This window comes from Lithobates pipiens, unplaced genomic scaffold (assembly GCF_037356315.1).
Source record: "Lithobates pipiens isolate NorthernLeopardFrog02 unplaced genomic scaffold, aLitPip1_a1.2 Scaffold_62, whole genome shotgun sequence".
Taxonomy (NCBI): domain Eukaryota; kingdom Metazoa; phylum Chordata; class Amphibia; order Anura; family Ranidae; genus Lithobates; species Lithobates pipiens.
This window is the reverse complement of record NW_027507884.1, coordinates 2,440,035-2,463,574: the sequence shown is the minus strand read 5'-3', so window position 1 is coordinate 2,463,574 and position 23,540 is coordinate 2,440,035. Positions and strand designations below refer to the sequence as shown.

At 41.4% G+C, this 23,540-nt stretch overlaps 1 protein-coding gene across 1 annotated transcript; it reads right to left on the bottom strand.

Moving 5' to 3' along the window:
• Positions 1–2,517: 2,517 nt before the first annotated feature.
• LOC143958855 (embryonic protein UVS.2-like) lies at positions 2,518–20,785 on the bottom strand. The gene is made up of 14 exons (XM_077467836.1): positions 20,588–20,785; positions 20,077–20,104; positions 18,607–18,732; positions 16,014–16,148; positions 15,810–15,927; positions 12,616–12,791; positions 12,454–12,535; positions 12,231–12,358; positions 11,448–11,563; positions 10,268–10,493; positions 9,042–9,160; positions 7,364–7,574; positions 5,535–5,589; positions 2,518–2,623 (listed from the first exon to the last, which is right to left on the bottom strand). The coding sequence occupies exons 1-14, from the start codon at positions 20,783–20,785 to the stop codon at positions 2,518–2,520; spliced, it is 1,824 nt and encodes a 607-aa protein (XP_077323962.1).
• Positions 20,786–23,540: the final 2,755 nt, after the last annotated feature.

The following is a 23,540-nucleotide window of genomic DNA, read 5'->3' as shown; positions in this document are numbered from 1 at the left end:
TTGTTACCTCATGCCTGGAGGAGTCTTTTGTTGACACTGGTATAGGATCATGCAGTGGAGAGTACTGGAGAGGTGAATGCATAATACATACTATGTCTGCTATATTTCTTACTTTTGTAAATGTGGGTAAAATGCAGGCTCACTGGGTCACATCTGAAGGAATTACAACCTGGTAATGGAATACAGTCTGCTTTTTTTTTTTAATTTGTCATTAAATTCAAATTGTTTTCAACAACAATAGCTCTTCTGTAAAGTTTCCGTCTGTCCAGTTGACTTTCATTATACTGGGTGTCAGATTGGTCTGTAGCAATACAAGGAGAAAGTTACCACAATGACACCAAGTCTGGTGGAAGTCAAAATCTTCCCACACTTTCCACATGCATTCTCCAGCAACTCATACCCGCCTAAGGTACACTCGGCCAGACGTCCTTGTGGTTGCATCAGAAATCCAGTATCAGTGAATGATCCACAGCCATACACAACCAGGCCACAGATTTGTTTACCTTCATTTCATTGCTCTAGATGTGAGGTGGTTAAAAGCTTACCACAATGGCACACAGGCTTAGATTGACGCATGTCTTCCTCTTGTTCAAAGCCTATGAAAGTGCCAGAATCCTCCTCCTCATCCTCCTCCCCTCTCTCCTCATGTGTGTTCTGTAACATATGAACGATGGTATCTGGATATAGTGGGCCCTGAGAGGAAAGGAAGTCCTCCTCTTCCTCCTGCTGCTCTGCCTCCATTACCCTATTCATAATGCCACGCAGAGTCTGCTCCAGCTGGAACACAACAGGGATTGTGTCACTGATGCATGCACTGCCAATGCTCACCATCCTTGTGGCCTCCTCAAATGTTGACAATACAATGCATGCATCCTTAATGATCAGCCATTGGCACGTGGAAAAAAAGCTGAAGTGGCCTGAGCCCGTTGTTGTCCCGTACTGGCACAGGTACTCGTTGATGGCCCTCTGCTGCATGTATAGCCGCTGCAGCATTGCCAAAGTCGAGTTCCTCCTGGTGGGCCTGTCACAAATCAGGCGGTTTAAGGGCAGGTGGAATTCCCGCTGAATTTCAGCCAACCGAGCACTGGCTGTGTATGACCACTGAAATGGCTACAGACTGTTCTGGCCTGTTTTAGTACAAGGGGCAGAGCTCACAGGTCTGGCATCATCAGCACCAGCTGTATGGAGACGTGGGAGAACAACAGGCTGCAGCACCGAGCCCTGTCCTGCATCCTTTTGTGTTGCATGCAGTGTTACTGTTACAGTGTGCTGTGAACAAAATATATTGTGCCAGCCCATGCTTGCTGGACCACGTGTCAACAGTAAGGGGGATTTTACATCTGACTGCCTTGCCCAATGATGCCAGAACATTCCCTTCCATGTGATGGTAGAGAGGTGGAACAGTCTTACATGAAAAGTAATAGCGACTAGGAACTTGCCATTGTGGTACAGCACATTGTGCGAACTTATGGAAGGGGGCAGAATCCACCAGGCTGAAAGGCAGAAGCTGGAGAGCCAACAGCTTTGACAAGCTTGCATTTAGTAGCTGGGCATGTGGGTGGCAGGGACTGTAATTTTTTTGCACTACAGAAATTTGCCGGCTACAGTCTACAGCTGGTGATGTGCTGCTGGCAGATGTGCTACTAGGACCTGGGACACCCTGTGCTATACCATCATCCCTGTCAGTGGTGGCTGCTGAGAGGTAATAACTCGATATAGCAGGGGCAGACTGAAGTGGGTAAGGAGGAGGAATGACAGATTTGTGCCCCTTTTGTGTGGCTTTTAGTTGCTCTTGCCAACAGGCTGTGTGGTTGGACGTTAAATGTCTAGTTTTGATTCTTTTTTATACCCACTGTATATATGGAAATGCATTGAAGTAGGTCATTGTATTTCAGTTATGATTTACATTATAGATATCTACCTCTGTGTTTTTCCTGAAGAAGGGGACCATATGGTGAGAGTGGGTGGGCCAATTAAATCAACCTGTTTCTTTGGCATGAATGGATAATTCAAAGGTTTACTTTTACAGGTATGTAATCATGTTACATGTGGTCACATGCCCATTATTATGGTAAGCTTGTGCGTAACCAAGTTAATCTACTTTTTTTTATCATTTTTTGTAATGACTTTGTGGCTTTCTCCTTTTATTATGTCACATTGCTATGTAAATACTCAGTTGTATTTTATATGCAGTACAATAGATTTTTTACAGCTGACATATAATGGCATGTTTTTCAAGAAGGCTATGGATTACATCTCCAACCTTCAAGGCAAAAAAATTGAAATTTTAGACATGGGAGATAAAGAATACAATTATATGTAAATCTTAAAAGGGATAGTTCACCTTTCCAGAAAACATGAAAAGGTGACCTAACAACCACCTCATACCTGCACTTGCTGTCCTGTATTTACAGTTCGCCTGCATCCACTGTCCTACATCCACAGCATACCTGCAACGGCTCATCATCAGACACACCACTCAACTGGAAGTCCAGCAGCTAGCACAACTACTGGCTCTCATGTGACTCTGCACTCCTTCACCACCTGTTTGCTCTTCCAGGAGTAAGAGAAGCCTTCCTCTGCAAACCAGGCTCTTCCTACCTGGTACATGACAGCACCAGACCTGGAGGAAAGTGCATATAATTTAACTATATTAATTGAGATATAATTATATTTGCATTTTTAGAAAGGATTGAGTACTCAAAGCAGCCCTGAAGAAGGAATATAATTCCGAAACATGTTGGGATACGTCGCAGCAACTCATGTGGACTGACCACAGTTTATCTCTGGCAGTACCCAGGTTGCAGTCTAGTATTTTTTTAGTACTTGTTTTTCATATGGATTAAATTCTTTGTATTTTCTTTCTGTACATGTAAGTATACTATCTCTTGCCGTACCGAGCCCTTGCTCTTATCTTATATTAAACTGGTATGAATGAAAGCGGCATTGTTTCCTTTTAACCTATCAACATTCCTACTTGATTTCTGTCTATAAAGTCCAAGGGGGTTATATCCTGCTGCACTTTTGTGCATCACACATATATCAGGATCTGTAGGAGGAGTTCTGTCGCCCTTTCTGCTGCAGACCGCTGAGACAAGTTAGGGGTGAAGGTGAAGGGTGTGAGGCAGCTGCAGGAGACGTATGGAAGACACACAAAATAACCTGGTGGACCTTGTTGGACACATGTGATTTAGGGAGTCATCAATACATGTGGGATATTATCTGTGATTTTCCTGGCTGTTTTTGAGCTGATTAGTGAAATATTGTTTTGCTGTTGTAATGCTTGGCATTGAACAACAGTACTAATTAATTTTTTTTTTTTTTTTTTTTTTAACTTATGCGTTGTGTTTTATACTATCAGACATCACAAGTGATCTGATTTACCTTGGATAGGTTTTTGCCATATTTTTGGAAGAAGCTATCGTCGATCCCTGTCTCTGCCAATTGTGTTTTTCTTATGCTGGCTTCAAAAAGGAAAACATGTGACCCTTGTGGCCAAAAACTCAAGTCATGAAGCTACATGACCAACAGAAGAAGTGGGAAGAGCAAGGCAAGAGCAATCTTCTAGAAGAAATCCTGTGTGCTTTGCCTTTGTGACAAACTGCTGTGTTTCGAAGACTCATACCATTGTGGTAAGTCTTTAACCACCTCCCATCTAGAGCGATGAAATGAAGGTAAACACATCTATGGCCTGGTTGTGTTTGGCTGTGGAACCTTCACTGATACCGGATTGCAGATGCAACCACAAGGACGTCTGGCCGAGTGTACCTTGGGTGGGTATGAGTTGCTGGAGAATGCATGTGGAAAGTGTGGGAAGATTTTGACTTCCATCAGACTTGGTGCCATTGTGGTGACTTTCTCCTTGTATTGCTACAGACCAATCTGACACCCAGCATAATGAAAGTCAACCGGACAGACGGAAAATTTACAGAAGAGCTATTGCTGTTGAAAACAATTTGAATTTAATGACAAATTTAAAAAAATAGACTGTATTCCATTACCAGGTTATAATTCCTTCAGAGGTGACCCAGTGAGCCTGCATTTTACCCACATTTGGAAAAGTAAGAAATAGTATGCAAATTCTAACTGACCCCACAGCCTGAAGTAATCTGTTCAATGAACTAAGTAATAGGCGGATGTAGAACACTATCTATGTTATCCTCTACTCTCTGAATTTCCTATGTTATTACCCTCCCCCTTCCCAATGTTATTCCCTTACTTATAGTTGTACAGGCTGATTAGCGGCTCAATGTGGTGACCTCCCAGACCTACAGTGCGAACCCATTTGGGGTAGGCTGGATTGGGCCATCAAGATTTGAATGAAGCCTATTTTATATGCCTTTGCGATGTTTTTTCATTACAATGATATGTACCATTGGCAAAAAAAATATATAGCAGACATAGTATGCATTATGTATTCACCTCTCCAGTACTCTCCACTGTATGATCCTCTACCAGTGTCAACAAAAGTCTCCTCCAGGCATGAGGTAACAAGTTGCAATCCCCCTGTCTCACCTAATAGAACCTGGAGGACCAGTGGACTAGTAAAATGCAATGTCAAGTCTGGGGATGACCCCCTCTTCCTGTAAAAACACTGACTAATAGTTCTTCATGAATGCATATTTTTAGACAGGTGTGATTTCTCTCTCCTTTGTAGGTGGTGCTGCGTTGCTGATAGCTGTACAGAGGGAATGGAGAATGAGAGGAACTCATTCGGTGTCACCAAGGGAGCAGTGCTCAAATTCGGCACCACAACACTAGTTGACCTCTGTGGCCAACTTTGGTGAGGACAGTGCTAATAAATTTCACTTTCCCTGTACAGTTGGCATGTATTTGCAAAATGGATAGGCAAGGGACAGGATCCATGTTGGCTAGGGACAGAGCATGTAGTCCTAGAGAAAGGATTCCCTGCATTCCACTTTGCTTGGTGTGACATCCCCATCCTTCTTGTGAGATTGCTGGGGAGTGATAAGTACCCTAGATCTTGTAATAAGACACTCCATTCCAATGCAAGAACATCTTCTTGCAAGATTTTGGCTGCTCTGCATTCCCCAGAGTCTTGCTAGGAGGAATATGACATCACCCTTGTCTAGGTAAAGTAAGTGCATAATCTGCCTTTTTTCTTTACATATCAATTTTTGAACTAATATTAGGCAGTGCCAGAAGCGTAACTAGGACTTTCAAGGCACCATGCAAGAAACCATGAAGGGCCCCCCCCCGGCCACTGATTGGGGCCCTCCCCATTGATCCTGAGGCCCTTTTCTCATACCATGGGACCCTTTATTATGGTTCTGCAGCGAGCCACCTTCCTGCTGTCTTGGGGTCTCCTCACGGTGGCAGAACGCCAGAGCTCAATTGCAAGTATAACCTTTGCGACCCTAGTAGTTCCGCCATCGGTCCCAGTAGTTTTTTTATTTATTTTTATTTTTAAACCATTCTACTTTATTTTTTATTTGATTTTTTACAATTTTATTTTTTTGTTTTGTTACATATTTTTTAGGACCCCCATCGGGAGCTTTGGTGAAATAACTCACTTTTGAGACAGAGAAATGATGACAAATTTATCAACCCCTTTCTCTGCAACCTCAGCTGCACAGAATGAACAGGAATAGCTAGTATATTAAACACGGTTTACTATGGCTCAGCTCTGAATGAATACAAAAAACAAAAAACAAATGAGTAATCGTTATCAATCACTGACTATATTCAATAAGTCAAGACTCCACCCTTACAGACCCCTGTAGCAGCTAAAGGGAGGTGGGAGGGGGAAACCCGGCAGCACTTCAGTGGGGTGATGGGGACCGGCAAAGAGCACACAGGAGCCCAGGGCAGCTGGACATCAATAGGGAGGTGGTGGGAGCAGCATGTGGAGGAACCAATGTCCTCCATTTCCAGTCTGCAGCTGTTGAATGTATGTGGAAGGGAGAGGTGGAGAAGTGGGAATCCATTAGCTACATGGAGGATTGGCTCCTCTATATTCCACTGCCCCTGCCGCTCTCCTATCCAGGCATATAGGGAGGCCGTGTGGACCCCTTGGGATTCCAATGGAACCGGGTAATAATGGCCACCCCTGCAACCCCTGTAGATATGCCCCTGGGCAGTGTATTTCCCAGGGGAAGGGGCTGAAACTAATAAATGGACTTCATTTTACTGCAATGCTCACTTTAAGACACATTGAGGAATCAGGAACTACGTCACTCGAAAATAATAATAGGGATGGATTAATGCTTTCATATATTTTATTTTTTAAAAGGAAAGGAAAACATCAGATCAGACTGTCATATATAGCATAAAAAAATGGCCAATCACCCCCCTCAAAATAATAAGTAGGGAAAGGGAAAGATAAAGAAATAAGAATTATCACTATAGAATAAATGTAAACCACATAGAAACCAGAGGACGCCAAAATTAGCTCCCCTATTCCTAACCAAGCCGGTCAAAATACCAAGCAAATGGGAAAACAATTATGCAATTTTATTTTGTATTTTTAAATGTAATTGCAAACACTAGCATGATCCGATGTACATTTAATCATTATATATATAGGCACAAATGTGTGAACTTTCTATACGTGCTCCATCAAATTCTCATTGTGTCCTGTAGTGATGTCGGCTTCCTTCCAGAACCGGTAGATTTTCTCTTTGTACCATCTGTTGCTCATCTATTGAACTGTAATCAGAGAGAGGTCAGTGTCAGCAAATATTAAAATCATATTTAAATAATACATAGACCTTATCCGTTCATAATTTCTCATTGATCTATAACAAAACAAAATAACAGAAATACATTTACATGGATTTGTATATCCAGTATCAATGGTGAATACTCAAAAAGAATCTGCCCATACATCAAACGATGATTATTTGAACATTGTTGGTTGCTTGATTGTTGATCTTTATTTTGATACGCTGTATTTTATTTACAGATTTTATTTCACTAGAGGTCATGTGAATATCATGTCTGCTTAAAGGGGAACTATAGAGGGTTTTGGTCAATTGTATTTTAGTTTCTTTTGTATTTTTATTTTTTTTGTATTGTAGGCAATTGTTATTACATATAAACATTCAATATACTGTATGCTGTTTCTGATTTTCAGTGTGTTGAGTGCTTGCTGGGTTGTCCAATAGCAAAGTCTAGAACCAGTTCTGTACTTCATAGTTGTAATGGAAGATAATTCAGCTTTGTGTCTAATCTGAGATCCTGCTATTAAATCTGTATTTACACCACAGCAGTGTTACATTTCTTTATGCAATATTTTTTTTTCATTAAGCTGGCTGCTTTTTAGAAACAAAATGTGACCTGTATTATCTTATAACATCCATTGCTGATATTAGATATAAGCAGATAGAACTGAGCTACTCACAGAAGGTGTAAGAGGCTTGGAAGCCCTTTGCCTGGTTAAACTTGTTACTGTGGAAGACGAGAACCATAGAATTTCCTTCGGAGTAATACACAGGGATGGTGCGATCCCCACAGAATGGACCCCTTTGTGTACCATCCATGAAGAGTTTTAGATAGTCGTACATACAGGAACTGGAAGACTCTAGATGGAAGTCACTTATGGTCAGGGCAATCTGAAAAAGAAATAAAAATTATGATGAGCATGACAGTGTTGTGTTCATGCAACAAACAAATCATTTTTATTGCATAAAAGTGAGTGAATATTTTGTTTCTTAGCCCTTGTACACACGGTCGGGTATTCCGATGGACAATGTCCGATCAGACCGTGTTGTCGGATAATCCGACATTGTGTGGTCTCCATCAGATGGTTTCCATCGGAGTATCCGACGGACCAAGTTTTCCAGCTGGGCTATAAAATTTTCCGACAACATGATCTGATCGGACTTTGTCTGATCATGTGTAGAGAATTCCGATCGGACAAAGTGCCACGCATGCTCAGATCAAATTCCTAGACGAAAGCTATTGGCTACTAACCTGAACGTAGTCCCGTCCTAACGAAATAAAGTCATCACGTTAAGTACGATCGGATTTTCTGACAACTTTGTCCGACTGTGTGTATGCAACAGTTTCGGACAAAATCCGACGGATTTGGTTGTCGGAATGTCCGACCGTGTGTACAAGGGCTTACAGTTCATTGATGTTACAGTCTTCCTGAAATAATATTTGACCAAAAAGCCATATTAAACCCAAGAGCAAACATTTATTATATTGCAGTTTGCCAATTCGTTAAGTTTTCGTAACGATTACAAATGTTCGTTATGAATTTGGATCCGAAATTCGTAAACGAAATTTCGTACTGAATTCGTATGCATAAAAATTCGTATTTTGTTTAAGGAAATTCGTACAAATTTTCGATTCCTACGAAACTAATTGCACATGTCTAATGTTTACTAATGTGAAAAAAAATGTTTTTGTTTTAAAAGTTTTATGTCGCTTTAGGGATGATGATGCACATAAAAGGCATTGCTTAGAAATCTTGTAGGGAAAAAGGAAGTCCTTTCTATTCCTGCGGTGTAATGGTCACCAATCTACAATTGCCATACAAGGAAGGAAACATCCAGAGCTGGGAGATCTGCTGTGCTCCTCCTACATTACTGGCTAATTTCTTTGTCATTCCCCTGTCTACAATAGACTCAAGAAACTGATCAGCCCCCTCCCTTCCTCTCCCATGTGCTCCTGCTACTCCCAACCAGGATGGCAGAAATGACCCCAGTGCTGGAAAGTCAAGTAAGGCTTTATAAACAGCTTACAAATGTCACACCACCAGTTTTCACCCAGCTTCGCAAATTGCCACCAACACTTCCTGTCATCACAGGAAATGATCCAGAGAAAGTCTTGGTGGTAGATAGTCTTAGAGCAATCTACTTTACATTTGCCAACAGCCATGTATTGTAATGCCCTGAACAATACATTCCGTTCCCATTCATTCAGGTAGGCCCTGGTGAACGTTGGTAAATTCAAAGGGGTTGTATATTCACGTTGTAATGTATCTGTCCAACATTTCATTTTGTTTGTGTGACAATTTTAGAGAATGAGGAAGTCCAATAATTAGAGAGAATTTTTAAGGCATCTTGTTTTACCTTATATCCAACGGGAGCTGTGATGGTGAAGTTACAATTCATGTTTGGACTGTAATCCTCTGGGTATCCCGGAGATGTAAAGCTGCCTTCAGAGTTAAAGAAGGATCCTCCACACAGAGCTGTAAGAATATAGATATAATCAATATAGTAAAAAGCTTTATAATAGTATATGCTATCATTTTATGTTTATGTATATATATTTTCATCCTCCCTTTCAGAGTTCCAGGTTTATCTTAGGCTAGGGCCCCACTCTCTGTTTTAGATCAGGAAAGGGAGAGAGTGACATGTTCTGCCTTACCCAGAAGTGTTTGACAGAGCACTAGTGACAGGAGTGTCCTATGAAAATAAATAACTGTAGTGGAGATGGGTGGGCTATCATACAAACCTATGATTTTGTCCTAAAGGGGGTAAGTGCAGATGCTGTAAAATCCATCTTGTTCCCCTCACTGCACTGCTTGGGTTAAATGCTTCTTTAGTCTAGAAGATGATAACTACATTGAAATGCTTACCTTATTTATCCCCCCCCCCCCCCCCACAGGCTTCCTCCATGCTGTACTACTGGTCCCTGAAACTGCTTCTTTTTGTCATTCCCCTGGCTATAGACTTTCAGATATCATCAAATACAACACAGGATCAGCAGTCATGCATTGTACATGAACATTTCGAGGGCTCGCCCACATACTGGGACATTGGAGAGCATAGATGACCACTGGCTACCAAGGTAATTTTTTGAACTTTCTCAACCTGTCCTAAGCAAAGCAAGCATTTAACCAAATGTAATGTAGTGCTGGAGAAAAGGGAGTCTGGTCACTGCACTCCACCCTGGAGAATTTTGGATGACATTGTCAACTGTATAGAAGTCCAAGGGAATTCTCCAACCTTTTAGTTTTTCAGTAAGGCAGACAGCAGGGATTTGCCGCAAGAAAGATAAATCTATACAGTATTTGATCCAAAATAAGCCCTAGAGGTAAGTATTATCACTCTTAAAGTTGACCAACATACACATTGAACAATCGATCAACAACTTTATAGTGTGAGGGCCTGACTGACTGGTAATTCTAATTGTATACACTAAGAAATTTAATGTATTAGGTTGCAAACAGAGGTTGGAGGACATTAAACTGTTGTGCCAATAGTCCCTCCTTGGGAAAGATCTCCTCTGTATCTATGAGTCTTCGGTGTCTTTCTCTGAACACTTTCTTTCCTATTAAAATAAATCAGAATACCTGAGCTATATGAAGCTTTGAAGCCGACCCCAGCAACAGCCCCGTCACTGACAAACTGGACCAGCATCTGGCTTGTGGAAGCGATGAGTGGAGGGATGGGTTGACTTCCGCATATTTTATTCAACAACACAGGAGAGTTCTTAGAGGGGCCGTCATAGATCCTCATGTAGTCTGAGTCACAGTTAGGAGTGGATTGGATATTAAAGCTACTGAACTTTAATGAAGCCTGAAAAGCGAAAGAAGGCATTATCTGCAGTAAACCCCAAACTTCACATATTTGTAACTGCAAACTGGGTTAATATGTAATTGCAATAGGATGCAATCGATTACTATATTAATGCTTGGACAGACCTTCAGAAAAAAAAAAAAAAACACAAGAATATGTAGGATTCTAATTTCTGATTCTAACAAACTTGCAGCTATAGACTTTTCTAGCTAAGATGTCTCTTGAAACATGTGAGTATTTTCCATTGATTTTCCACTTGACAGAACTCTTCTGCTCCCTCTGATTATTTGTTGCTTGTGGTTTCTTCAGGGAAACAAATAAGCTTAAACAAGACACATTTGGGGGAAGAAACTTTCAACAGAAATCTTTCGTTTAATGCTATATTGAATAAAGTCAAAGAAAGCTGTGGCTGCGGATATTGCAATACTGTTACTATTGGTAACATACTTGTAAGAATCAGAGCCCCAAATGAATCCAAGACCCATCTTGTTCCTGCTAAACCCCCATTTCTACAGTGACCTCACCATCCGATGTGGGGTAAAAGAAATCTGGCACATCAGAGTTGCCAAAATAGGCTCCCAGCAATGAAGTGGTAATGATAGTCTGAAGACTATAAAGTAGGGCATAATGAAGGCATTATTCCAACATATGGAGCAATTGGTGGTTGAAGTAGAGTATGAGGTTCAGAGACATTTCCATCTTAAAAGACCTATTCTATACCTCTGTCTCAGCCATAAAGTCAAACTACCTTAATGGCTCCACTTCAATGTTCAAAAGTGTGATGTTCAGGTAGGGAGTATTTGGACCTATTGTGTAGCTCTATACTAGTCAAGTCTCTATTTTTTATTCATGTCAAATGTAGGTGGTGTACAAAACAATCTTCTAGTTAATTTTCACACCTAGGTTGGAAGACATTTAGGGTCACATTTTGCATGTCTACATCTGTCTCCTTACCCGTCCTGATGGAACCCTGATCAACCAACTGCAGTCACCATTATTAGGATAAGCAGAAGGATAGTTGGCAGAAGTGAAAACTCCTGTCTTCTTATTAAGCAAAGTTGCACAGACACCTGAGAAGTGAGAAATAGACATATAAATTGTATTTAGTCACTGGAGGAATAGACTGATAATAATATTAATAATGAATTGGTGGGAAACAGGGGAGGGGGTATTAACCTTCTACTAGATTAAAACTGCTGGAATTTTGAACTTAAAATCAAGTTTAACTTGAGTTTGACCCATTTACGTTGAGGATAAAAGATCCTTAATGCCTCAATGCAGTGTTACAACTTTCACATGTGTTACTGAAACGGCACGTATCTTTGTGTGTCCAGGTGAATTATAGCTTGTTTGTTCAGGCCAATTTGAGCCTTCATTTCATGGTAAAAATTACATTTCCTGATGTTGTACTTTTTTTTTCAAAGGAAACTGGCCAAATTGTAAACAATATCATTTTTAAAAAAAAAATCTAGCTTTATCTTTCTTATCATTACCATATGACCCACCAAAAATAAATAACCCAAAATGAATTTGAGATGCATGGGGATGCCACAGATGTGTGCATTATTTATTGTGTACACCCATAGTAGGGCCCAAAGACAAAAGTGCACATTTTGTTTGTTTTTTGTCAAAACATTTTTTTTTGTTGAAAAACTAAAAATTCACTTAAAACGCAATAATAAAAAAAAAGTATAATTTCTAATGTTTCAAATCCATAACATGTGTATAGAAACTTACTGCATTTATAAAGTCGGTTAATTTTAGTGACATCCAAGACGCTCAGTCCAATTGTCTGCCCAATGGGCACATTGGGGTCAGGCTTGGGGACAATTGTGGGTTTGTTTGAAGTGTTGCTGAATGCATAGCTGGAAAATGTTGAATGGAGATAAGATTGACATATTACCTTAATATTTTATAATTCATGGGTAATTTACCAGCTAACACAAAAGTCATGACTTACGCATCATAGTGCATCACTGAACCATAATCATATCGACTGCCCAGGTTATTAGTGTCCGCTTTAACAAAATTACCCTCGTATCCTGTAACAAGACAAAAGCAGTGGTAATGTCTCTTTTTTGAAAACATGTCTAAATTCGCTTTGTGTAAATGTCCGCAGTACCTTCAGAGATATACTGGAAGTTGATGTCAACATAATTGTCACGATCACTTCTTACATGCTCATGGTAGAAGCCCAGGGCATGTTCTAGTTCATGTTGTATAATCTCCCTGTAGACGCAGCCTCCACCCAATGAAACTATCTGGCTTCCACCAGTTCTTCCAATATACGAGTAACAGCTAGAAATTGTAAATATACAGTTCAAAAGAGTTATGCTTTAATACCATTTGGGAGCCTAAGACAATAGTTTTAATAGAAACAATGATTGAATCTGAGCTACAGAAAGAAAACAATCAATATCTGTTTGTGCTAAGTAGGGATGGACTTTATGTTTGAGATCAAACATGAGTTTGACTCAAACATTGGCTGTACGCCAATTTGCCGAATAGCGAACAATTTGGGGTGTTCATGACAAATTCGAAAGCCGCGGAACACCACTTAAAAGTCTATGGGAGAAATAAAAAGTGCTAATTGTAAAGGTAATATGCAAGTTATTGTCATAAAAAGTGTTTGGGGACCCGGGTCCTGCCCCAGGGGACATGTATCAATGCAAAAAAAAGTTTTAAAAACAGCTGTTTTTCGGGAGCAGTGATTTTAATAATGCTTAAAGTGAAACAATAAAAGTGTAATATTCCTTTAAATTTCGTACCTGGGGGGTGTCTATAGTATGCCTGTAAAGTGGCTCATGTTTCCCGTGTTTAGAACAGTCTGAGAGCAAAATAAAATTTCGAAAAGAAAAAAAGTAATTTAAAACTACTCGTGGCTATAATGTATTGTCGGTCCCAGCAATACACATAAAAGTAATTGAAAAAACACAGCATGGGATTCCCCCACAGTGGAACCCAGAACAATTTAAAAAAAAAAAATGAGTCCTTGTAACCCCCTAAATCCATACCAGACCCTTATCCGAGCAGGCAACCTGGCAGGCCACAGGAAAAGAGGGGGGCCCTTGCCTGGTGGTTGTGGGAGTCTGCGGGTGGGGGGCTTATCGGAATCTGGAAGCCCCCTTTCCCTGATCCCGGCCCCCCCTGTGTGAATTGGTAATTGGGTACAAATGTACCCCTACCATTTTACAAAAAAAATGTCAAAAATTAAAAAAAAAGACAATAGATGGTTTTTCACAATTCCTTTATTAATGTCTTCTTCTTTCCCCGCTTCTTCTTCCATCTTCTTCTGGTCTTCCTTCGGTGTTCTTCTTCTTCCACCATCTTGTTCTTCCCCTGCTTCTTCCTCTATCTTCCACTGCATCTTCCTCTGGCTTCTTCTTTCCCACTTCGTCCTCCTGACTATCTGCCTCAATGGGAGTCTCCCACTGTGTGACGCTTCTGTTCAGGTGACAGCTCTTATATAACACCTGCTCTGACACCACGGGGAAAGCCATAGGGAAGTCTCCGTACGTCAGAGGGGGCGGGGTCACCGGGGGGCCACGCCCTCCATTATATAAGAGCTGTCACCTGAACAGAAGCATCACACAGCGGGAGACTCCCATTGAGGCAGATCGCCAGGAGGACGAAGCGGGGAAGAAGAAGCCGGAGGAAGATGCTGGATGAGAAAACCGGAGGAAGAAGCGGAGGATGATGCCGGACAAGAAGACCAGAGGAAGAAGCAGAGGAAGATAAAGGAAGAACAAGATGGAGGAAGAAGAAGAACACTGAAGGAAGACCAGAAGAAGACGGAAGAAGAAGCTAGGAAAGAAGAAGACATTAAGGAATTGTCAAAAACCGTCTATTGTCTTTTTTAACATTTTTGACACTTTTTTTGTGAAATGGTAGGGGCACATTTGTACCCCATTACCAATTCACACGAGGGGTGGGATCTGGGGGCCCCCTTGTTAAAGGGGGCTTCCAGATTCCGATAAGCCCCCCGCCCACAGACTCCCACAACCACCGGGCAAGGGTTGTGGAGATGAGGCCCTTCTCCCCATCAACATGGGGACAAGGTGCTTTAGGGGGGCTACCCCAAGTCACCCTCCCAATGTTGAGGGCATGTGGCCTGGTACGGTTCTGGAGGGGTGGCGCTCTCTCGTCCCCCCTCTTTTCCTGCACCCTGCCAGGTTGCGTGCATGGATAAGGATCTGGTATGGATTTTGAAGGGGACCCCACACCATTTTTTTTTTATTGAAGGGCCTGGTATGGAATTTTAGGGGACCCCATGCATTTTTTAAAAAAAAATTTGGTTCAGAGTTTCCCTGTGGGGGAATCCCATGCCGTTTTTTTTCCCAATGACTTTCAATTCATTATAGCCGTGAGTAGTTTTAAATTACTTTTTTTCCTTTAGAAATGCCATTTTGCACTCAGACTGTTCTAAACACAGGAAACATGTGCCATGTTACAGGCATACTATAGACACCCCCCAGGTATGAAATTTAAAGGAATATTACACTTTTATTATTTCACTTTAAGCATTAATAAAATCATTGCTCTCCAAAAAAAAGTCAGTTTTTAAAACGATTTTTTTGCATTGATAACTGTCTTTTGGGGAAGGACTCTGGTCCCCAAATACTTTTTATGACAAGTACTTGCATATAAGTCTTTAAAATTAGCACTTTTGATTATTCATGTTCATGTTCTATAGACTTTAACGGTGTTTGCATGTTCAGACAAATCTTTTGCCTATTCGCATGTTCTGGATGCGAACCGAACCGGGGGGTGTTCAGCTTATCCCTAGTGCTAAGCTTTTGAACTTTCTAACTTATATCAACAGGTGTATCCCTATGTACGTGCCCAGTTCTAATAAGAGGTAGGGAGTTTGGGAGCTAAGTAACGTTGCGCTGGCTCCAAGCATTGGATCACTGCTCACTTTTGGACAGACATCTTTGGTTTTATTTTCATTGTAAAATTGTAAGTGGAATTCATTGTGTCTGTTGACACTAAGCCCCATTCCGTCTCAGTGATTTCCATCTTCCTACTATATAGTCAATGTTAGCAGCGCTAGGATAGATTGTTTATGTCTGTGTGCTATATCTTGCTGGGTACACAAAAAAAGGAGACAACCAAGAAGCACCTTGTTGTTGGCTTGTGACTTTCACATGTATTCACAAATGTACAGAGGAGTTCTATAGTTCTTTTTGGATGAAATTTAAAAGAGAAGCCATGATGCACAAATAGGTGCAGTAAAGTCTCAGATGTTTATGTTTTAGATGCTCCCTACTGTTTCTCTTTATGTGAAGAACTATGATAGACAATAGACAACCTTACCCGCCATCAGGAGTGATGTTGATGTAATCATTTTCTGTTGTAAGAGGCACAAACCTCACACAAGTCAATGTGTCAATCTCGGCCATGGCGAGCACAATACTGTTCAGGTCACTGGGACCTGGAAACAGAGATAGAAGGTTGGGTTTCTACAAATAAGAAATAGCAACGAATACTTAAATGCAAGAGAAAAAAGAGGGAACTCACTGTAGCTGGAATCTATGATGTAGGGAACAGGAACAGTACCATTATCACTTTTAGGCCAAAGGCAAGAAGGACACTTAACGGCGCTGCGGTCATTCTGTACCAGTATATCTCCTCCATACATGAGTGTTTTGCTATCTGAAAATAGAGAAAATGGTTATAGATAATGCACTAAAATGCATTGGATTTAAGCTGCCCATACACTGTGAACTGGCTGAAGTTTGCTATGTGGGTGGCTATGTCAGTCCTCTCTCACCTGATATCCTTTGATTGAAAATTGGATAGATCCAAACAGAAAATTTTAGTAACTGACACCGGCTGCATCTAATCATATGCAGTGATGGGGTATACAACAGAATAGAATAGGCACAGTGGGAATCTGGAGAAACCTGTTAGATACTTTCATGCAGTCAAAAGGCCCAGCTTTACTCAGTTCCGTGACACAGCACAGCCCTGTTTGGCCGGGGAGGAGACCTGATTTTGCTCTGCTGCAGTGAAGTTGGCCTCTTGAATCTTCCCATGCAGGACACAACAGAGAGCGAGCCCCCAAGTAGAGCCTTCCCACTATGGAGGGCAGAACTTAGAAATGCCCGGGAAGATGCTAAGCCTACCTTAACCCCTTCCCACCTGGGCAACCAAAACAAACTATCTAGCTAATCTGTAAGCACCTGATTACACACAGCCCTGTTTTTGTAGAGTAGGAGACCTGATTTTGCTCTGCTGCAGTGAAGTAACTCTTAGCCCTTGTACACACGGTCGGACATTCCGACAACAAAATCCGTCGGATTTTGTCCGAAAATTGTGTTGCATACACACAGTCGGACAAAGTTGTCGGAAAATCCGATCGTACGTAACGTGATGACGTTATTATGTTACAACAAGACTACGTTCAGGCTAGTAGCCAATAGCTTTGGCCTAGGAATTTGATCTGAGCATGCGTGGCACTTTGTCCAATCGGAATTCTCTACACACAATCGGACAAAGTCCAATCGGATCATGTTGTCGGAAAGTTTTATAGCCCAGCTCTAAGCCCTTGTACACACGGTCGGTGATTCCGACAACCAAATCCGTCTGAGTAATTCCAACGGATTAATTCCGGAAGAGGTCCGGAAGTGATGTTGCATACACACGGTCGGACTAAGTTGTCGGAAAATCGACAAATCCGTGATGACGTTATTTCGTTACGACGGGACTATGTTCAGGCTAGTAGCCAATAGCTTTGGTCTAGGAATTTGATCTGAGCATGCGTGGCACTTTGTCCGTCGGAGTAGGCTACACATGATCGGAGTATGTCTGATAAGAGGAGATAGGAGAAAATTTTACCGGCAAGTTGGAAAAGTTGGTCCGACGGAAACAGTCCGATGCAGACCACACACAGTCGGAATATCCGACAAAACACTCCGATAGGAAACATTCCGTCGGAATCTCCGACCGTGTGTACAAGGGCTAAAACTTTGTCCATCGGATATTCCGACGGAAACAGTCCGATGGAGCCCACAACACGGTCCGATCGGACATTTTCCGTCGGAATGTCCGACTGTGTGTACAAGGGCTTACAAGTCTGATAATCTCATGTGTCTGTCACTCTGCTCTCTCCTCCTATTACAATGGAGCATACACTACAGTACAGCTAACATACTCATTGTGCTACCTCTCCCACCTCTAGTCTGAGCTCTGCTCTATAATGAAGGTACTTACATTGCTTGCATTTAAAAGAGTACAATTAAAATGTAGTAAGGAAGACAGAGCTGCATTAATTTCATGATTTTTCTTTTTTGGAGTTCAGCTTCAATTGTAGATTTAGAACTGGAAATTGCAACAGAAGAATACACAGTTTTACTAGAGATTCGGATGCTGAATTTCTACTAAATTCCCGTGCAAAGTGCAATTTCCAAAGTTTGCAAAGTGAACAGCCTATTTGTCTTTAATAAATCCACCTCTTTATCTCACAAGTTTCACTGTAATGGTAGAAGTGAATAGAAATAATCCATCAGTGTTTTAAGAAATGGAATCATGATTTTTAAAGACTCATTCAACAATGACGAAGAACCAAAGCCCTTGTACACACGGTCGGAGATTCCGACAACCAAATCCGTCTGAGTAATTCCGACGGATTAATTCCGGAAGAGGTCTGGAAGTGATGTTGCATACACACGGTCGGACTAAGTTGTCGGAAAATCCGATTGTACATAACGTGATGACGTTATTTCGTTACGACGGGACTACGTTCAGGCTAGTAGCCAATAGCTTTGGTCTAGGAATTTGATCTGAGCATGTGTGGCACTTTGTCCGTCGGAGTAGGCTACACATGATCGGAGTATGTCCGATCGGAGCATTTTGTCGGAAAATTTTACCGGCAAGTTGGTCTGTCGGATATTCCGATGGAAACAGTCCGATGCAGACCACACACAGTCGGAATATCCGACAAAACGGTCCGATAGGAAACATTCCGTTGGAATCTCTGACCGTGTGTACAAGGGCTTAGACAAAACTGCCATATTTCTCCTCACACGCTAATGGCTAGTCCATCAGTGCATGATTTAAAGGATGCTGAAACTCATAACTATATTGAGTATAATTGGTTTTTGTCTATTACCTTGCCTGGATTTAGCACCCTCATAATGCAGTAAAGAATCTTCTGGTTTACAATAATTACCTTTATTAGCTTTCAAAATCTTGCTGAAGATCCCTTGTGGCACTTCGGAGTCTTGACTCTTTGGGGCTGTGTATACAAAATGCACATTAAGCACATCTAGTGAAATAATCGCAAACAAATAATTAAAGTGACTTAATTTTGTGTAAATTTTGATCCCATTTTATGAATTGAATTATCAATTAATGAAAAAATAGGGTAGCTCTACAAAGCTATCCCTGATCTGTGACACCTCTGTTCGGGAAATTCTTTAAGTCTTTGCCTGACTCACCATGATTATCATAAATACTGTCACCCAAGGGAGATGGCCAAAATAATCTGTTGCTAGGGTCTAAAAAACATGCCGATGATTATATGTGCATGTAACATATTTTAGGAATGTCATTAAATGTAAAAAATCTTCCTTGTGTAAATAGCCGAAAGCTCGAAACTGCTGCTTGGACGTGATGTCATCTGCCCGAGCAGACTCAGAGCTTTCAGAGCTGACACTTTATAGCAGCCTTTCTCAACCTTTTCAACATGGAGGAACCCTTTAAATAGTTCTCAGTTCTCGGGGAACCCCTGCTAAAAATTACAAATCTACAACTCGTGATACAATAGTGTGATGGTCAGTGGGAAGAATGGTTCTTACACTTGTGGTCATTGGGAAGAATTACCTCCTTACAGAGAGCTAAAAAGATCAATGGTGTCGGTGGGAACTTATCTAAGAGGCAGAAATTGCCCAATGCTGAAGGAACCCCTAGCAACCTCTGGAGGAACCCTAGGGTTTCACGGAACCCTGGTTGAGAATCACTGCTTTATAGTATTCCTCTTCACTCCTCCACCAGCAGCTAAATCAAAGTTTATGTGGGGAGGTGAGGGGAGGGATAGAGATGCTGGGCCAGCACAGACAGTAATTGGACACTCCCAGAAGAGGGGAGGGCTAAGAGACACAACGCGGGAGGGGGCTACGCTAGCGAAGCGACTCTCACAGTAGTCAACATTTCTTCGAAAGTTCAAAGCCATATTGCAGGTGAATAATAAAAAATTTATGGAAAGGAAAATACTGCAAGCAAGCATTTAAAATAATAATTATTTTCTAAGGGTTTTATCTGCAATGTTTTAAATTGGTAAAAAGATCTCTTTAAAGCATGGGATGTTTACCATAAGAACTATAAAAATGTGGAGTGGTCTTTCCTAGAGGCTGGTTCTAGATGGAGAAGGAAAATCATTTTATAGATTATCTGGCCAGGCTGATTAGGGCCAATGGAGCAGTGCAAACAATTTTTGATTTGGGAATTAGGATTTAGGATTAGGGATATTATAAAAAAGGGACTAATGAACGGGAAGAAAAAGTAGAACAAACAAAACAGCTGATAGAGAACGGAAAGAAAGCAAAAATTATTTCTTAAATAAAAATGTTAAAAAGCTTACCATCTTTGTTCACTCCAAGTAGATGGTACTGGAAAGTAAATGTTTTGTATCAATATCTTATTTCAAATTAAATACAATAATAAGAGATAACAAGACTTGGCCCCAACTCATCCCCATCCGGTAGAGTCCTCCTCGGTCCTATTGGGAACCTCTCAAAAAATCCTTTCTTGGACAGATGTTACCACAACAGTCATCATTGGAAGATTTTATCATATTCCCTCTTCTGTTCCCAATTATAACATTTTGGATTTCCCCTCACTTTTTGTCCTAATGGCAATGGCCTGTACAAAAGTCAAATCTCCCTACAGGGGTCCCAGGCGGTAATAAGGAAGAGTTAAAATCTAACAGGATTCCTAACCCCCCACCACTTTATCCAAAACTAAGGGGATAACTATTTTAGATTTACACTTCACTACTAGCTAAGATTGTCAATAACTTATTGGATGTTATACTTTCCTAAATATAGTTGTCACCTGTCCCCTGTACTGTTCATGTCAGCTCATCATCTCACCTGTATTTGTGCAGATAGAGGTAGACTGGTCACCGGCCCCGTAATACAGATCAGAAGCAGGAGGAAGACTTTTTCATTCATCTTGTTTCCGAATTCTCCTTTACTGTAATGTGAAATATCTTCTCGCTGAAGCTTTGTGTGACACTCATCTTCTGGATCACCTTTTATACAGGTACCAGAGAAGATCTGACCAATCATGAGACAGGAAACCAGATTTCAAGAATGACCTCAGTGGACGTGTATGGGAATTAGAAATGTATAATTATTTAATGTGTGACGCTATGGTCCTTATCATCTTATTATTGTCTTGGTGTCCCGCTGTCCAACATGTAATTGATTGTCGTGGTCTCCTGACAATTGTCTATAATGACATAAAAAGTTCTTGTGTAAGTAATATCATCGTCAACTGATTTTTACAGCTAAAATTTTAATAAATTGGGACTGGCAATGTAATTTTACATTTATTTTTGTATTCAAGGTTATACCCATTCTATGAGATAATTCATCACTACAGTGTCGTGAGCAATGATGTTTTGCAAAATGCAAAAATCCATAATAAACAAACAGATCATTTCTCTTTTAATTTTAATTGTAATCATATTAAAGTGGTGTTGCCACCAAAAAATAAAAAATAGTTTAAAATTCTTTAAAAAATAAATAAATAAATAATTGGGAAAAAAAATAATTTTTACTCACCTCTAAATGCTTGTTGCTAGGGGGTCCATCGTAGTCTGCCTTCTTCATTGCCCGGGCTGGTGACATCACTTCCCCTCACGTGTCCCAGATGACTGTGCGGCGTATCACGGCGCCCTGCACCGCATGCGCAGTGGGTGCCCGGCTATGAAGCCACAGCCGGGTGCCCACAGTAAGAATGACGGCGCCGCGAGCGGAGCGGGGAACGAGGGGGGGGGGCTTCGTTCCCCCGCATCGCTGGACCCTGGGACAGGTAAGTGTCCGATTATTAAAAGTCAGCAGCTGCAGTATTTGTAGCTGCTGATGTTTATTATATTTTTTTTAGGGGGCACCCCACTTTAAATTAAAATCTGATTGCTTAAAGTGTTAATAAAGCCTTGTTTTTTTTCATTAAAAAAATAAACATATTATACTTACCTGCTCTGTGCAGTGCTTTTGTACAGAGAAGCCCAAATCATCTTCTTCTTGGGTCCCCAGCCGGTGTTCCTGGCCCCTCCCTCCTGCCAAGTGTCCCCACAGCAAGCAGCTTGCTATGGGGCCACCCGAGCTAAGCCGCTGCTCTGTGTGTCTATTCAGACATGGAGCCGTGGTTCAGCCCCGCCTCCTCCCACTCCTCATTGGCTCACTGACTGTGATTGGCAGCAGAGAGAGCCAATGGCTCCCTGCTGCTTTCTCAGTCAATGAGGAGGGGAGTCCCGGGCAGCCGAGACTCTCGTGCAACATCTCTGGAGATGGGGTTCGGGAAAGTATTAGGGGGTCTGGGGGGGAACTACTGCATATAGGTTTTTTTTATTTTTTTATCTTAATGCATAGAGATAAAAAACCTTCTGACTAGAACCACTTTAATTTGGGTAAACCTGGTCCTCACCCTAGGCCTAAGCGCTAACCACTTTGCCACTGTGCCGTCCTGGAGGTGTAGCTGGTTGCTAAACGCTGAATACTATCTATGGCTATTGGCCATGCTGCTGCCTTTTTGGGGAACTCAAAACTGTAAAAAAAAACAAAGGTAGAGAGGAGACCCAAACAGCCTGTCAAACTTTCACGTACCACACTGATGAGCCCAATGAATCAGAGGAAGGTCTCCCTTACGTGTCTGACTTGCGGCCCCTGTTAGAGCAAACAGGAGGCACGGGAATGCAGAGTGGTATGAGAACCTGGCAGGTCAGTTGCAGGAAGGGCGGCTCTGGGGTCCCGGATGCATTAGAGATGGTCACCAACTGAACAGCAGACAGGCAAACAGGAGCACCCGATATCCACAGTCAGAGGCTGGATGGGGAGTCAGCAGCAGGGGTATCATTAATGCATGAGGGTAATCTGTTGGCACAATGATTTTACTATATAACACATTTTAAACATAGACATATACAAAATCTTTATTTATTTTTCATAAAAAGAAAAAAACTTTAAAAAATGTTTTTTGACATTACAATTATTTATTTACATTTGTCCAAGGGTGATCGGAGAGTCACTGTCCAAGGGCCTCGGCTATGGAATGCTCTACCAATCAACATCCGCCTGGAAGAAAATCACCTGGCTTTTAGGAAAAAACTCAAGACCTTCCTCTTTTAGCAGATGATCAAAGCTCGCCACAGCGCCTAGAGGCGATTCAGTTCGCATTGTGTTTCATAGTATTTCATTCATTCATTTGTTATTCTTATGTCTGTAAGCCCAAATGTACTATCGATTAATTAATTTATTGTCATTGCATAGAGATAAAATTATATAAAATGATTGTATGTACATAAATAAGGTTCATCCATCACAATACCATCAATAGGTTATTTGGTTTCATTTATTCACGTATTTCCTAACTCAAATTTAGTATGCCATTCGTTTTTTTTTAAATGTCGCATAGATCACATAACAATTGCCAGCATCTGGTAGGATGATTAAGGGTTAATACCCACACTGGAGGACAGTTGCTTACATCCCGGAAGTTACTGTTCGTTTGTCTGAAGAAGGACAGAAGTTGCTCTCCGAAATGCATCTCCCATGATTCTTTGCAATTGATCACAAGCAGCAAGAGACTGAGACACTGCGATTCTATGTAGAGGCATCCTTTCCAGCCAGCACTATCAGCCTCTCCCCTGCAGTGGTGGTTGACAGTTGCCTGGTAAAGTCGGTTGCTTGGATCCACTGGTTATGGGGCTTTCTCTACTCGGTTATATGCCAATTTCACACCATAATCCCTCCTCCACCAAGTGATTTGGACCAGTGAACAAAGAAAGGTCCATAAAGACATGGATGAGCCAGTTTGGGG